Source organism: Heptranchias perlo, chromosome 19 (assembly GCF_035084215.1).
Source record: "Heptranchias perlo isolate sHepPer1 chromosome 19, sHepPer1.hap1, whole genome shotgun sequence".
Taxonomy (NCBI): Eukaryota; Metazoa; Chordata; class Chondrichthyes; order Hexanchiformes; family Hexanchidae; genus Heptranchias; species Heptranchias perlo.
The window spans coordinates 6,707,180-6,725,335 of NC_090343.1; the positions used below are offsets into that span (position 1 = coordinate 6,707,180).

General features: G+C 42.7%; 1 protein-coding gene across 1 annotated transcript in view; it reads right to left on the reverse strand.

Annotated features, from left to right (window-relative positions):
- The window catches only part of oser1 (oxidative stress responsive serine-rich 1), a 42,261-nt gene that overhangs the window by 20,068 nt on the left and 4,037 nt on the right, over window positions 1-18,156 (reverse strand). The window contains exon 2 of the mRNA XM_068000231.1: window positions 3,824-3,942. Coding sequence (XP_067856332.1) covers window positions 3,824-3,942 — 119 coding nt within the window. The remainder of the gene's footprint in view (window positions 1-3,823; window positions 3,943-18,156) is intronic.

Here is an 18,156-nt window from a genome sequence, read left to right on the forward strand (position 1 = left end):
CATTGTGTAGATTTGCATTATGCACTTTCCACATACTTTGGTTGAGATGCACATGACAACTTTAGAACTTCTCAGCAAAAATCAAAGTTTGATAAAATGTGTACCGTTTTGGTACTTTGTTAACTTCCTACCGGGTCACATGACTGCAGTTTTAGAAAAGGGTGATCAAATGCCTAACCTAACTGATTCAACCGGAAAGTTTTCAGTGGAAATACTGTCAGTCAGATTCCTCATTCACACTCCTCCCAAAATCACCTGCAATACTTGGGCGATGCAATTTAATCACCAGTGTAAGCGATGAAAACCTGCAAAAGGCTGCAACTTATGCACAACATAGTGCTCCCCCTCCACTTACAGAAAGGCATCTCAAAGTGCTTTACAAAGAGGGGGTGGAAGAGTGCACAATGAGCAGATGGGAAAGAGGGAACCTAGAAGACTTAGGGCAGGGGTGTCAAAAGATACGGCTGAAAAAGAGTTTTGTGGAAGTTTTTGCAGAAAGTAGTCAAGGGAGTTCAACTAGTATATTAAAATATGACCATCCCACAACCCAGAGAGTACAGCAGATAAATGTACAGCACTGCATGATGCTGAATCATACGTGCCAATTAGTAGTAATGGGACACTACAATTGGCCCTAGTATTCCTGTGATTCCAACAAAGTTTTCTTTAAAGCAGCATCATTTATAATATGAAATGGCAGAGCAGATCTATAAAAATGAGTAAATTAATTCAGATTCTATAGAACAGTAATTTAAAAAGTTGCAGCTGTGACAATGGGGAAATTTCTGTCCTGATCTCACAATTTTCCCCCAAATATATGGATGGAACTAAACTAAAAGCTGTTACAAATGCCATTCACATTCTCAATACACAGGGAAAACATGCACAGCTGATAAAAATTTTGAAGGCTAGGAGGCAGGCCAGCAGGTGGCACACACGTACAGTTTGACAGAAAGCGAAGGCAACTACTCTATTCTCTCTGAACACTGAGCCGTTACAGGAATCTATTATAAGCATCAAGGCCCCATGCAAGAGAAATATACAAAGGAAGCAGCACTTTCTAGACATTTAGCACCTCAAGATGTAAAATATGTCAAACTCCCATTGGTTTGTTTACTCAAAGAAATGACTATAACATGAAAGCACGGCATAAATCACAGCTCTCGCTGCTAAGCTTTAGTCAAAGGCAGCTGAACTCTGTAGTATTCACATGGTCCACATACAACATCTCATCTTGAAGGTTTACCAAGAGACGAACCCAACTCTCACAATAAAGGCCTCGTTGCTGATCAGACTCTAAACACACATTTCAAAAAAGGACATATTTAACCCCTTGTTGATCAATTGTGTCGTTTCAGCATTTTGCTGTATCTTTTGGCATGTTTATATTATTTAACATAAAAAAAGCTGACTAATTTTCAGCCTGTATTTATTGTTCTATACGATCTTCCGCTTTTTGGAAGGGATGGGAAAACGTGCTAAGGGCATTGCACATATTCTCCAATGAATAATATAACATGATGAGAGGTTAATTATTGTATCTGGGTAAGACAGCCTGCACAGGAGATGTATACGGTCACACATTTCAGTCCATAGGAGATTTGGTCTGTTCATGGGAACTCCCATCTAGGTCAAGAACAGAAATCAAAAGATTTGGAGAAAAGCCCAAATTGAAACAGTGGTCACTTCCAATCCTTGTTTATGAACTACTCCAGGACTTCCCACTGCTACTATATCACCCCCTTCAAGAGAAGTTTCAAATTTCAGTTTGAAGATAAACCATATAAATTGCTACAAAACATAATCATTTCAACACAGAGTACTTTTCATTAGATTTAAATATAAAGTCAGAAAACAAACACTAATTACAGTTCCCACAGGAACCCGTGTGACTTATTTCCATTGATTTGGGCAGTAAACAGGCGGAGTGGATTGTCTGCCTGGTATATTAGGTTTCCGCCCCGCCACACCACTGAAACGGCCGTTACCAAAGTCACAAATGATATCCCATGTGACTGACCGTGGTAAAGTATCTCTCCTCAGCCTTCTCGACCGGTCTGCAGCCTTTGACAGGGTTGACCACACCACCCTCCTCCAACGCCTCTCCTCCGTCATCCAACTGGGTGGAACTGTGCTTGCCTGGTTCCATTCTCATCTATCTAGTCATAGTCAGAAAATTACCAGCAATGGCTTCTCTATCCTTGGGCACCTTCTATTTCTCATCTACATGCTGCCTCTTGGCGACATCATCTTAAAACACAACATCAGGTTTCACATGTACACTGACGACACCCAGCTTTACCTCACCACCACTGTCTCTCATTTGTCACACTGCTTGTCCGACATCCAGTACTGGATGAGCAAAAATTTCCTCCTCAACTAAATATTGGGAAGACTGAAGCCATTGTCTTTGGCCCGTGCCACAAACACCGTTGCATAGCCACTGACTCCATCCCTCTCCCTGGCCACTGTCTGAGGCTGAACCAGACCATTCGCAACCTTGGCGTCCTATATGACCCGGAGGTGAGCTTCCGACCACATATCCGCTCCATCACCAAGGTCGCCTACTTCCACCTCTGTACCATCACCCGTCTCCGCCCTTGCCTCAGCTCATCTGCTGCTGAAACCCTCATCCATGCCTTTGTTACCTCTAGACTTGACTATTCCAATGCTCTCCTGGCTGGACTCCCATCTTCCACCCTCCATAAACTTGACCTCATCCAAAATTCCACTGCCCGTATCCTGTCACCCACCACCCCGTGCTCAGGAGCGCCTTGATTTTAAAATTCAGCTGCCTAGGCCCCAAGTGCTGGTATTCCCTCCCTAAATCACTCCACCTCTCTTCCCTCCTTTAAATCGCTCCTTAAAACCTACCTCTTTGACTGTCCTAATATGTCCTTACGTGGCTTGTGTCAAAATTTATTTGATAACACTCCTATAAAGCGTCTTGGGACGTTTTACTACATTAAAGGTGCTATATAAATACACGTTGTTGTTGTTGTTGAACCCGCGTGACTTATTTCCATTGATTTGGGCAGTAAACTAGTAGAGTGGATCTCCCGCCTGTTATGGAACCCATTCGATTTTCATTTCAATGGAAACAAAGATCAGAAGCATTCTATAATAAGCGGGTGATACACTCTGCCAGTTTGCCACCCAAGCTGTAAAGGTGAAATGTACCCCCAATGATCCCCAAGCAAACAGAGTCCTCACACAACACTAGAACTGGTTGCCAGCAAAATAACGGGCAGCTAAACCATATCCCAGCCCGCAGGAGCAGATTTCTGCAATGGTCACACCCCCAACAGCCAGCTGGATGATCTAACTGCTCCAAAACCACATGCAGAAACAAGACGGATTCTGCGTTTAGTTTCTTTAAAACAAGTTTCATACTCTTTTTAATCACTACATAACTGGATTTTACAGTTTGTGGTGTGGTACATTCGTACAACACGGGTGTGTGACTGTTCCTTATATGACTTTCAGTCGGCATCAAAATTACAAGCCGGGACCCATGTGGTGTATACAGTGCAGTTGTCAGGAACTACATGCAGAATAGGTGCTGTAGCAGAAACACCAGAGAAATTAAGAAATCAACATACTCCACAACAAAAGAAGTCTAGGTTTTTGCTGACTAGATCTCAAATGAAGTGTCAAAACGGAATTCTTATTCCTTTCAAAAGGTGGAATCTTACATTTCTTCCCTGTTCCAGTAATTTTTGCTTAAAACAGATTAGGGATTTTTTTGAAATACCACAATGACATCATTATCTTCCAATTACATGCCCATTTTTCTCTTTTCCTTCCCCGATTTAAGGCCTACCTTTAAGCAGTCGTACAAGCAACTGGAATTTCCCTCATTTAGTTTCTCGAAGTCGCTGATCTTAATCTTTCTCTTACTTTCATTTTCTATGCAGCCTGGTGAAACACAGACCAGTTTTCCTTGCATGTGAAAAAAAAGAGAAGTTTGTGAACAACTTGACATTTTTTTTTTAAAAAATCACATTTTCAGCACAGGACCAGGAAATTCTAAAATCACAAAATCCAGCAAATAAGATATACCTCCCATTTTATAATTGCCATTTCAGTAAAAATTCTACTTTACATTGCAATATTTAGATATAAAAATATGCGTAAGACCTGCAGCTTGGTTTATCACATTTCTACAGGTTGGCTCTACAAGTCAAATTAATGTACCACACCAAACATTGCATGCTAATGTAATCGAGGTCCATTATAAAAGGAACTAAATTGAGGACCTACCTTACTCCACTCTAAAGTTATGCAGCAATGCAGTAATTACCCACAGAATTTAATAGGTATGATAACAGGTCTGAACACTGTAAAAGTGTAGCGTTTAAAATAAGTTGCACCTTTGTGTGTGATCAAACGTACTGTTTGTATGCAACCAAGAAAAACACACTGCATTAAATTCCCACATGTTGTGCAATTGGACACTGCACTTCAAGGCTGCCATAATAGAAAAACTGACGTAATCTGATCAGACACAATTCAACACCGAAAAGTACATGAAAATGCACGTGCATCTGAAAAAAGTAATTTTTCTTCAGATAAATAGTGGACTTTAATTTAATTGTTGTATTTGATCATTCAGATGATTAGTAATTACATCTTGTGCTCCCCCTCCCAAAATCCTGTAGTAAAACCAATTAAAAATAAAAACTATGACTGCTGGGACCTGATATAAAAACAACAAGGTCGCTGTTAATCTGAAAAGGGAAAAGAGAGATTCCTGTTTTGGATCGTGACCCATCATCAAAACCCCTGTTCTGTTGAAGGAGCTTCACTCAAAACTTCAATCCGTCTTTCTCCATTTCCAGCATTTTCTGTTTTAATTTTAGGAAAATTGATTTACACTAAAAGTTCAAAACAAAATGTAATACTGAAAATTCATCTGTTTGGACAGGTACAATTACAATCCAACGTGAGTGAGAAACCGCTCTACAGAACAGTGCAGAACAACACAAGAGCATAACAGGAATTGTGTCATTCCAAAATTCAATGAAGTAATTGGAAATATATCTACAGAATACTTAATAAAGTTAATAAAGTTTTTAATTAAATACAGAAGGTTGTCTCCTCTACCTCAGCATACAGGCTTACAAAACGCAGTCACTGTCACACTGCACATTTACAACTTATAGCACAGTAGAGAGAAAAATTGGTTGACACAAAGAGCAGCAGTCCTTCCTTTCTGTGTACAGCCGCCAAATATCACATTGATACCGAGATCTTTGCGGACTGGTGGATTCAATTGGAGGTATTCAGTTTATGCTGCTGGCACTTTGTGGGTGCTTCCAGGTGTAACGATTGCACATGTGGAAATGGTACACTCCTGTGCAGCGTCTTGGGACGTTTTACTATGTTAAAGGCGCTATGTAAATGCAAGTATGCTGTTACGATTTTAGAATTGAGCATGATCAACCAGGCAGAAGGATAACATGCTGTGCACAAAACATTGCTCCACTAGACCAAGATTAATGCATTTAGAAACAATGGGGACACATTAAAAACTGGATCAGTTTCCCTGGTGTGTAAAAGCACCACTAACTTTAGTACTACACCATATAACGACCAGAAGCCCACACTGAATTTCTAGGCTGTGTTGATCTCAGGCTACACACGGGATTGGCTGGGGCGGGGGGAGAAAAAGAGTGGGGGGGTGGTAAAGCTAGGATGCCTGCTCACATTTGCTATACAATGACTGTTATTTGAAAATGTGATTCCGCAAACAAGGCAGTGGGAGAAGAAAGAAAGGCAAAGTCCGTTTCAGTGATGACGCACATCACTTCAAATAGCCTGCCGAAGACCCCTGCCTGGAGTCTGGGCTCACGTATTAAATACAGCCAGTTGGGTGAGTTCTTAGAGGGTTGCTGTGCCCAAGGAACCATACCCCAGCAAGGAAGTCTAATGAAGAGGGGAAGAAACGAAGGTGTGAAAAAAAGTTGGATCAACAGAACACTGAATGCAACACATGCTTTATGCATCATCTCCATCAGGAAATATTTAAGCAATTGCATGCTTCACGTACAGCAAGTTCCTTTATTGGTATTTTGATTTAACAGGTTTAAGATGGACTGATCACCATAGCAACTGCATCATCTACAAGGGTCAGCCGGAAGTCATTTCAGCAGACAGCAGATCTGCTCGATGTCAAACTTACAGTAGGAGCAGAATTCCCAATTCATGTTAGAAGCCTCACAATAAGACCACCCTGCTTGGAGTAAAAAAAAACATTCCCTTGATAGGATACTGCAAAGTGTTAAAGCTCTCCACACAATCAATCACTTTTGAAGTGCAGTGCGTTTGGTAAGCAAAGCAAATACAGTAGTTAATCTATGTCAGCAACCTCCCACAAATAGCAAAGAAGTGAATGACCAGTTCTCTGTTTTTTTAGTGGAATTGATTAAGGGAGGAAAATTTGCCAGGACAACTTCCTACTCTTCAAATAGTGTTATGTTAATGTCTATTAATGCAGGATGACAACAACAACTTGCATTTACATAGCACCTTTAACTTAGTAAAACATCCCAAGGTGCTTCACGGGAGAGTTATCAAACAAAATTTGACACCGAGCCACATAAGAAGATATTAGGACAGGGTCAAAGAGGATGGCTTTAAGGAGCGTCTTAAAGGAGGAGAGACAGACAGAGAGGCGGAGAGGTTTAGGGAGGGAATTCCAGAGCTTAGGGCCTAGGCAGCTGAAGGCACGCCCACCAATGGTGGAGGGATTAAAAAACCTCAGTTTGATGTCTCATCTGAAAGATAGTATCTCCAACAACGCAGCACTCCCTCAACTAGTACCTCCATACTGAAGTGTCAACATGGCTTGTGGTACAAAGATTTGCAAGCTAGTAATTCTGATCCAGGGTCTACAGAAACCCTGATCCAAACAGAACATTTCCTAGCAAGCCAGTTTGGACTATCACGATCTACATCAATGATATTTATAACATGGCCCAGGGCCATTCCTTGGTCTCCATTTATCACTTGCCTAGCTGTGGGATGAGGATCTGGGGTTCTGTACTCTGTTCCTGTTCTTTAGTAAAGGGTAGCAAATAAATGCAATTACTGTAGTAGGCAAAGCAATCCAAATAGCAGGCATCTTATTAGGTACAGCACAGGAGAAGGCCATTTGGTCCATCATGCCTGTGCCGGCTCTTTGGAAGAGCTATCCAATTAGCCCCATTCCCCTTTTTACCCATAGTACATTTTTTCCCTTCAAGGACTTATCCAATTCCCTTTTGAAAGTTATTATTGAATCTGTTTCCACCACCCTTTCAGATCATTCGTTGATCAACTCGTGTAAAAAAATATTTCCTCATGTCGCCTCTGGCTATTTTGCCGATCACCTTAAATCTGTGTCCTCTGGTTACTGACCGTTCTGCCACTGCGAACAGTTTCACCTTATTTATTCTATCAAAACTGTTCATTATCTTGAACACCTCTATCAAATCTCCCCATAACCTTCTCTGTTCTAAGGAGAACAACCCCAGTTTCTTCAGTCTCTCCATATAAGTGAAGTCCCTCATCCCTGGTACCATTCTAGTAAATCTCTTCTGCACCCTCTCTAAGGCCTTGCCATCCTTCCTAAATTGTGGTACCCAGAAATGAACACAATACTCTAGCTGAGGCCTAACCAGTGTTTTATAAAGGTTTAGCATAACTTCCTTGCTTTTGTACTCAATGCCTCTATTAACAAAGCCCAGGATCCCATATGCTTTTTTAAAAACAGCCTTCTCCCAACTTGTCCTGCCACCTTCAAAGATTTGTGGACGTGCACCCCCAGGTCTCTCTGTTCCTGCACCCCCTTTAAAATTGTACCATTTAGTTTACATTGCCTCTCCTCATTCTTCCTACCAAAATGTATCACTTCACACTTCTCTGCGTTAAATTTCATCTGCCATGTGTCTGCCCATTTCACCAGTCTGTCTGTCTGTCTGTCTATGTCCTTCTGAAGTCTGTTACTATCCTCCACATTGTTTACTACATTTGTGTCATCTGCAAACTTTGAAATTATACCCTCTATACCCAAATCCAGGTCATTGATACATATCAAAAAGAGCAGTGGTCCTAATACTGACCACTGGGGAACACCACTGTATACTTCCCTCCAGTCTGAAAGGGACATTCAAAATAGAATGATTTCTTCAATAGTTTTTAAAGTTTCCTTCTGGAAACTGCCTAGCTTGCACTTGGCACCTACACAGAGTGCAGGTGGAGAAACACGTCCTATCACTCCACAGTGCAATATGTTGCAGCATTCCTAAAAACCCCTCAAGCAAGACATTGGCTGCAGTTGTAGCCATCAATAAATATTAAGTTGATCTGGGTAAAAAGTTTTTTTTTAAACAGAAAAGACAACTACGCATATAAGCGAAGGAAAGAAACTATGAGCTAATTACAACTTATCAAGAAACCCCACTGCCTACTTCATTGCTACTGTCGTGAAATTACATTCTATTCATGAAAAGATTGGGTATGAGTATTTTACAGAGAAAATGTTACCTTGAAATCCATTTACGTGAAATGGTAGACTTGGCATGAATTTGAAAATTTGATTTGCAGTAACTTTATCAAAAGAATAAAGCAGAGTACAAACTGCAAAATGGCCTTTCCGTTCATCAAACCTACTCCTTCTGACAGACCACAATTTGTACCGCCATGGACTTATTAATTTCTCAAGGAAACTGAATGACTGAACAGATCACCACGCAACACAGTTCATGCATTTATAAAAGTGCACAGATTCCTCATATAGAGCCTAGGCACCAAGATAAATGGAAGTATAAAAGGATCGTGCAGGCCCCGAACATGGGGGGAGCCAGATAGAGTGAATAGTTTTCTCTTGCTCTGTCTAAATTGCAGCTCACTTTGCAGCTCACTTGTTTATTTGAAATCCATTAGCACTCAAAGGTCACAGTGCCTAGTAAAAGGGAAATAGCAGCATTATCAGTGCACATTAGGGACTCAATAACTAACATTACCCTTCCCATTACAGTAGGACTGCCAACATCACACTGTTTTGACATCATAAGCCAGCTAAAATTACGAGCCAGATTTTAAGATTTTATTGCATTTCTTTTTGAAACTTTTCTAGCATGCTTAGCAGAACAATGTGCACTCGCTGGCTTGTTGAATGTGTATTCAACATGTCAAGGTTTTCTGTTTAATCTATCCTAGCCCATCATCTGTTAATTGCTCACAAAATATCTAATGTTAGCACTGAAAGAGAATTGATTTAAAACACCAAGCTAAAAGATCAAGAATAATTTTTAATAATAGAGTTTCTCTCTCTCTCTCCAACCCCCCTCTCTGTTTTATTTCAGAAACAACACAGTAACTTTACATCCAGTGCTGAATTCTATCTGTCATTTTTTTATACCATTACAAAAGCGTCATTTGGATGAAACCTAAACCAAGGCCCTTACTGCAGGTTCTGGTAGATGTTTAAAGACCCCGTGGTGCTATTCAAAGAGCAGGGAATTCTTCCAGCATAATGGCCAACATTTATCCCTCAACCAATGCCATAAAATAAAACAAATTAACTACTCTTCACTTTGCTGGAGCAGAACAGCTGCCATGATCATCTACACAAGTCACTGCACTCCATAGAGTCAGTAATTTTCTAAAGTACCTGACAAATTTAGACATGACGATAAGGAGCTCTTCTTCCTTCCCTACATCGCAGTTGCCGAGGCAAATTTTCCTCCACCTCTGAAACATTACCCACTTCCGCACCCACCAATACCAAAACCCTAATCCATACCATTATCACCTGGAGGCTCAATTTCTTGAACAGTCTTCTAAACGGTTTCCACCAACGGTCCCTTGGTTCATCCGTACCTTTGACTGTATACTGCCATGCCTTCTTTTTCCTCCCAAAATGTATTACCACACACATATTCACATTAACTTGCATCTACCACCTGTCTGCCCATTCTGTTAACCTGCCCATAATCTCCCTGAAGTCTTTATAGTCCTCATCGCTATTTACAACACCCCTACTTTTGTGTGATCGGCAAATTTCAAGGTTGTGTTCATTGTGTCCACATCCAAATCACCTATATACACCCCGAACAAAAGTGGGCACAGCACAAACATCTGGGGCACACTACTTCCAATGCTTCTCTAATTCAATTGTAAACAATTTTACAACACCAAGTTATAGTCCAGCAATTTTATTTTAAATTCACAAGCTTTCGGAGGCTACCTCCTTCGTCAGGTGAACGATGTGAAAATGAAATCCTCGAGATGAAATCGCATTTATAATTCACAGAACAATGCTTGGTGATTACAGACAGTTTTCTCAACTGCCCGTTGCCAAGGCAATCAGTGTGCAGACAGACAGGTGTTACCTGCCAGGTCTCACAGAATATACAAATCACAAAAAAAAACAACAAACAAAAAAAAAAGATAGAGAGGTAGAAACATAGAAAAGACAGCAACTGACCCGTTATATTAAAAACAGATAACATTTGTTCGCTGGTGGGGTAACGTGTAGCGTGACATGAACCCAAGATCCCGGTTGAGGCCGTCCTCATGGGTGCGGAACTTGGCTATCAATTTCTGCTCGACGATTTTGCGTTGTCGTGTGTCTCGAAGGCCGCCTTGGAGTACGCTTACCCGAAGGTCGGTGGATGAATGTCCATGACTGCTGAAGTGTTCCCCGACTGGGAGGGAACCCTCCTGTTTGGCGATTGTTGCGCGGTGTCCGTTCATCCGTTGTCGCAGCGTCTGCATGGTCTCGCCAATGTACCATGCTCTGGGGCATCCTTTCCTGCAACGTATGAGGTAGACAATGTTGGCCGAGTCACAGGAGTATGAACCATGCACCTGGTGGGTGGTGTCCTCTCGTGTGATGGTGGTATCTGTGTCGATGATCTGGCATGTCTTGCAGAGGTTACCGTGGCAGGGTTGTGTGGTGTCGTGGACGCTGTTCTCTTGAAAGCTAGGTAATTTGCTGCGAACGATGGTCTGTTTGAGGTTGGGTGGCTGTTTAAAGGCGAGTAGTGGAGGTGTGGGGATGGCCATAGCGAGGTGTTTGTCCTCATTGATGACATGTTGAAGGCTGCGGAGAACATGGCGTAGTTTCTCCGCTCCGGGGAAGTACTGGACGACAAAGGGTACTCTGTTGGTTGCGTCCCGTGTTAGTCTCCTGAGGAGGTCTACGCGATTTTTTGCTGTGGCCCGTCGGAACTGTCGATCGATGAGTCGAGCGTCATATCCCGTTCTTACTAGGGCGTCTTTCAGCGTCTGTAGGTGTCCATCGCGTTCCTCCTCGTCTGAGCAGACCCTGTGTATTCGCAGGGCCTGTCCATAGGGGATGGCCTCTTTGACGTGGTTAGGGTGGAAGCTGGAAAAGTGGAGCATCGTGAGGTTGTCCGTGGGCTTGCGGTAGAGTGAGGTGCTGAGGTGCGCGTCTTTGATGGAGATTCGTGTGTCCAAGAAAGAAACTGATTCTGAGGAGTAGTCCATGGTGAGCTTGATGGTGGGATGGAACTTGTTGATGTTATCGTGTAGTCTCTTTAGTGATTCCTTGCCGTGGGTCCATAGAAAGAAAATGTCGTCGATGTATCTGGTGTATAGTGTTGGTTGGAGGTCTTGTGCAGTGAAGAAGTCCTGCTCGAACTTGTGCATGAAAATGTTGGCGTATTGGGGTGCGAATTTGGTCCCCATGGCTGTTCCGTGTGTTTGGGTAAAGAACTGGTTATCGAAGGTGAAGACATTGTGATCCAGGATGAAGCGGATGAGTTGTAGGATGGCTTCCGGAGATTGGCTGTTGTTGGTGTTGAGTATTGATGCTGTCGCAGCGATGCCGTCATCGTGGGGGATACTGGTGTATAGTGCCGAGACGTCCATCGTGGTGAGAAGTGTTCCTGGTTCAACTGGTCCGTGGGTACTGAGTTTTTGTAGGAAGTCTGTAGTGTCGCGACAGAAGCTGGGGGTTCCCTGTACGATGGGTTTCAGGATGCCCTCGATGTATCCAGAGAGGTTCTCACACAGGGTTCCGTTGCCTGATACGATAGGACGTCCGGGTGTGTTGGCTTTGTGTATCTTTGGGAGGCAGTAGAAGTCTCTACTGCCTCCCAAAGATACATGATCACCTGCAAATCTTCCTGGATACTTATTCCTTTTAGCTTTTTGTTGTCGATTCATTAGCTTTATTTATGTCAATGTAAAGTTTCAGTGTCTGTTGTTGTTTTTCTAAAAAATCTCTTCCTAGTATCATTATTTTGTATCCCAATAACGATCACCTCTCATTCTCCAGTGCATACAGGTCCAATCTTCTCTAATTCAAGAAACATCTATTTCGAACATACAAATTAAGAGCAGGAGTAGGCCATTCAGCCCCTCAAGCCTGCTCTGTCATTTGATAAGATCATGGATGATCTAATTGCGACCTCAACCCTACTTTCCCGTCTACCTACTATAACCTTTGACTCCCTTGTTAATCAGGAATCTATCTAACTCAGCCTTAAAAATATTCAATGACCCTGCCTCCACCGCTCTCTGGGGAAGGGAGTTCCACAGACTCACGACCCGCCTGAGAGAAAAAATTTCTCCTCATCTTCATCTTAAATGGGAGACCCCTTATTTTTTAAACTGTGGCCCCTAGTTCTAGTCTCTCCCACAAGGGGAGAGATCCTCTCAGCATCTACCTCTGCTAGTCCGCCCAGGATCTTATATGTTTCAATAAGATCACCTCTCATTCTCCAGTGCATACAGGTCCAATCTTTCCTCATAAGATAACCCCTCATCCCAGGAATCAGTCGAGTGAACCTTCTCTGAACCGCCTCCAAAGCAATTATGCCCTTTCTTAAACAAGGAGACCAAAAATGCACACAGTATTCGAGATGTGGTCTCACCAATGCCCTGTACAACTGTAGCAAAACATCTCTACATTTATATTGCATTCCCCTTGCAATAAATGACAACATTCCATTTGCCTTCCCAATCACTTGCTGTACCTGCACACTAACTTTTTGTGATTCATGTACTAGGACACCCAGATCCCTCTGTACCTCAGAGTTCTGCAATCTCCCTCAATTTAAATAATATACTGCTTTTCTATTCCTCCTGCCAAAGTGCACAAGTTCACATTTTCCCACATTATACTCCATCTGCCAAATTTTTGCCCACAAACTTAACCTATCTATATCCCTTTGTAGACTCCTTATGTCCTCTTCACAACTTACTTTCCTACCTACCTTTGTGTCATCAGCAAATTTTGCAACTATACATTCGGTCCCTTCATCCATGTCATTGATATAGATTGTAAATAGTTGAGGCCCCAGCACAGATCCCTGTGGCACTCCACTCGTTACATCTTGCCAACCTGAAAATGACCCATTTATGCCTACTCTCTGATTCCTGTTAGCTAACCAATCCTTTATCCATGCTAAATATGTTATCCCCTACACCATGAGCTCTTATTTTGTGTAGTAGCCTTTGATGTGGCCCCTTGTATATCAATCTATACCATTTCCATCAAAAAGACTACCTACTTCCACCCCCATAACATCACCCGACCATGCCCTTACTTCAGCCCATCTGCTGCTGAAACCTTTATCCACGTTTCTGTCATCTCCAGACTTAAATTAGTCCAATGCTCTCATGGTCAGCCTGCTATCATCCACCCTCTTAATTTCAACTCATCTGCCCATATCCTATCTTGTACTATGTCCGGCTCACTCATCACCACTGTCCTCACTGATCTACACTGGGTCCTGTTCTCCAAACTCCTCAAATTTAAAATTCTCATTCTCATGTTTAAATCCCTTCACGGCCTTGCCCCTCCTGATCTCTAGCTTCCTCCAGCCCTACAACCCCATCTCCCCGAACTCTCCATTCCCTTGACTCTAACCTCTAACCCCAACCTTTGATCACCGTTATTGGCCATGCCTTCAGTCACCTCGGCCCCACACTCAAATACTCCCTCTAAACTCTCCCCCATCTCCCTTTCCTCCTTTAAGATTCTCTTTGAAACCCACATCTGAACACAGCTCTGACCAATCTTTCAATGACCCCTCCAAATCTCTCCTTTACCTTGGCATCAACTATTTCCTTACACCTCTGAAGTGCCTTGGGAAGTCTTTTCTACGTTAAATGTGCTATCTAAACCCAAGTTGGTGACTTTGATCAGTTGGTGTTATGGCCAGAACAGAACCCAGGCAGGATTATGAAAAGGGAGAGATGGGATAGATTGGCACAGAGATACACATTTGGAGACCTTGGGGAAAAAGTATAGTTTACAGATAAGGTGTGATAGTTGCAGCTGAAGGAGAAAGAATGAGGAGGAGGGCACAGAAAAAGTCTGTGGAAAACAAGTTGGCTATGCCAGTGGGCACTGGGCTAAGTAGAGGTAGCTGAGCGGTGAGGAAAGGGTCAAACTAACAGAGGGGTTGGTCTCATGGAAAGGAGTCTAATAAGTGTTAGGGAAAAAGACGAGAGAAGGTACAGAGTACCTTATGTTGTCAATGCTTCAAATACTAAGTCATTGTTCTCTGAACCTCCCTCCCTCCAGAAAGGAGGTAACCTCCGAAAGCTTGTGAATTTAAAATAAAATTGCTGGACTATAACTTGGTGTTGTAAAATTGTTTACAATTGTCAACCCCAGTCCATCACCGGCATCTCCACATCCCAGAAACATGAGCACATAATCTAGGTTGACACTTCAGTGCTGTACTGAGGGAGTGCACCAGAAGTGTCATTTTTCAGATGAGACATTAAACCGAGGTTTTGTCTGCCTTGTCAAGGGGGACGTAAAAGATCCTATGGCACTATTCAAAGAATACCAGGGGAGTTCGCCAAGTGTCCTCGCCAACATTTACCCCTCAATTAACACCAATAAAGCAGATTTATTAAGTCTTTCATCTCATTGCTGTTTGTGGAACTTTTCTGTGCACAAATTGGCTGTCCCGTTTGCCTACATTATAATCTCAGAAGTAGCACATTGGGACATCCAGAGAATGTGAAAGGTGCTATATAAATACAAGTTCTTTCTTTTCTCCCATCATTGTTAAGCAACCCGAGATATTTTCCTATACGATAACGATAGAAATAATAAGTTGCTATTGACACTTTTTCTTCACCACCCAATCTAGCAGCTTTTATTTTCTTCTTGGTGCTGAAGCACAAATTACCAGATTTATTGAAATTAATTTCACAGCTTTCCATGGTGGAATTTAAGCTCACAACTTCTAGATTGGTGGCCCATTACCATAACCACAACAGTACCACAGTACATTTTACGTTTTGTCAGCCATGGCACAGTGGTAGCACCCTCGCCTCGAGTCAGGAGGTTGTGGGTTCAAGTCCCACACCAGAGTCTTGAACACAATCTAGGCTGACACTTCAGTGCAGTACTGAGGGAGTGCTGCACTGTCAGAGGAGCCGTCTTTTGGATAAGACATTAAATCGAGGCCACGCCTGCCCTCCCAGGTGGGCATATAACATCCCATGCTACTATTTCCAAGAACAGGGGAGTTCTCCCCAGCCAATATTTATCCCTCAACCAAACACCACTAAAAACAGATTATCTGGTCATTATCACATTGCTGTTTGTGGGACCTTGCTACGTGCAAATTGGCTGCTGCATTTCCTACATTACAACAGTGGCTACACTTCAAAAAGTACTTCATTGGCTGTAAAGCACTTTAGGAAGTCCTGAGGTCGTGAAAGATGCCATATAAATGCAAGTCTTTCTTTCTTTAGACACAAAATCAAAGAAGGTCCGTGATCAGAAGTGTTAAACTCAGAATCCTGACTTTTGACAACTGTGCCTGTACAGTTGTTGTTGCTCACAATCCAACCTAGAATGTGAATAGGAAGAATTCAGAACATAAACAGCTTCATATATGTTGTGGAACTACTACTTTTGGGAAGACACATCAGTATAAATCTCACCAGGACTCATCCTCGTCCTCCTCACAGATTACAATGCTGCCTGTCCCCATCTCTCCACTTCTTTATTCTCAGCCATTCTTGCAAACTGTTCATCTCACTACCTCCTCTCCCTCCCCTCCCCCCCTACCCCTAAGAACTTTGGCCACACAAACAAATAGGTCCTAACATTTCATATTTTCCAAATGGGTCAAATCAAACTAACATGCAAGCCCCCACTTTCACCAAAACAAGAACAAACAGACATAAAAAACACTGCATTGGAATGATTTAAAAAGCAGGCTTTCAATTGTAGATCTCTTACTGAACATGGATGTACAAAGAAGGCCAGAATATAGATCAGAAAAGGGTGGATTATGGCAGCTAAACTATAGCTGCCTGTGCTTCTCGTGAATTATGCAGGCCCACACAGCTCTGTTAATTTTTTTCCATGATCTGCAGTATACACATACATGTACAATGAAACCAGGACCTACCAACACTCAAAAACGATGGACAACCATAAAATACAGGCACTTCATGACAGTCCTAAATATTTTACATTATAAAAGATACAAGGGGCACTCAAACTACGGACGCTCGCAAATTACGAACACCTTCAAGGTACCAAGCCCTATTTGCTTAGTGTATTTCACACATTAAAACACAGGCCAGGGTATCTTTCCTGAGGTGATGAGCTCAAAACTGAACATAGTACTCCAAATGAAGTCTGACCAGCAATCTGTGTGACTACAGCTACACTTCACTGCTTTTATATTTGAAACTACTTGTGACAAAATGCAATATCCCAACAGCCTTTTGATCACTTTCTGAACAAGTAAACAAGCTTTTATAATCAGCAGCAAAGAGGGGATAGGTGTGTGAACTGCTCTCAGCCCCAAGACCGATGCCAGAAGTGCAGCTGTCTCTCCGATCTTCACTGGCATCCTTTGGAGGAGGGGAGCACTGGGCTTCTGTTTGGAGCATTGTTTCAGCAATGGAGCCGAGATCGGGAAACCCACCTGAGTGGAGATCTAGGATGAAGTCGCCTTGCTCTGTGACTTTATAAAGTTGCCCCCTTCCCCCCGGCACACTGTACTGTTTGGCAACCTTCACATTTCCAGTTTAGTGCCTGTCACGCAAACCCATTCTCGAAGTTTGTTAGCTAAATGTAGGAAACAAACGAGCTGGGACTGTAAAACATGTGGTTAACGCGCATCAAGGTAGATAAATCTCCGGGACCTGATGAAATGTATCCCAGGACGTTATGGGAGGTTAGGGAGGAAATTGCGGGTCCCCTAGCAGAGATATTTGAATCATCGACAGCTACAGGTGAGGTGCCTGAAGATTGGAGGGTAGCAAATGTTGTGCCTTTGTTTAAGAAGGGTGGCAGGGAAAAGCCTGGGAACTACAGACCGGTGAGCCTGACATCTGTAGTGGGTAAGTTGTTAGAGGGTATTCTGAGAGACAGGATCTACAGGCATTTGGAGAGGCAGGGACTGATTAGGAACAGTCAGCATGGTTTTGTGAGAGGAAAATCATGTCTCACGAATTTGATTGAGTTTTTTGAAGGGGTAACCAAGAAGATAGATGAGGGCTGTGCAGTAGACGTGGTCTACATGGACTTTAGCAAAGCCTTTGACAAGGTACCGCATGGTAGGTTGTTACGTAAGGTTAAATCTCACGGGATCCAAGGTGAGGTAACCAATTGGATACAAAATTGGATTGACGACAGAAGACAGAGGGTGGTTGTAGAGGGTTGTTTTTCAAACTGGAGGCCTGTGACCAGCGGTGTGCCTCAGGGATCGGTGCTGGGTCCGCTGTTATTTGTTATTTATATTAATGATTTGGATGAGAATTTAGGAGGCATGGTTAGTAAGTTTGCAGATGACACCAAGATTGGTGGCATTGTGGACAGTGAAGAAGGTTATCTAGGATTGCAATGGGATCTTGATAAATTGGGCCAGTGGGCCGATGAATGGCAGATGGAGTTTAATTTAGATAAATGTGAGGTGATGCATTTTGGTAGATCGAATCGGGCCAGGACCTACTCCGTTAATGGTAGGGCGTTGGGGAGAGTTATAGAACAAAGAGATCTGGGAGTACAGGTTCATAGCTCCTTGAAAGTGGAGTCACAGGTGGATAGGGTGGTGAAGAAGGCATTCGGCATGCTTGGTTTCATTGGTCAGAACATTGAATACAGGAGTTGGGATGTCTTGTTGAAGTTGTACAAGACATTAGTAAGGCCAC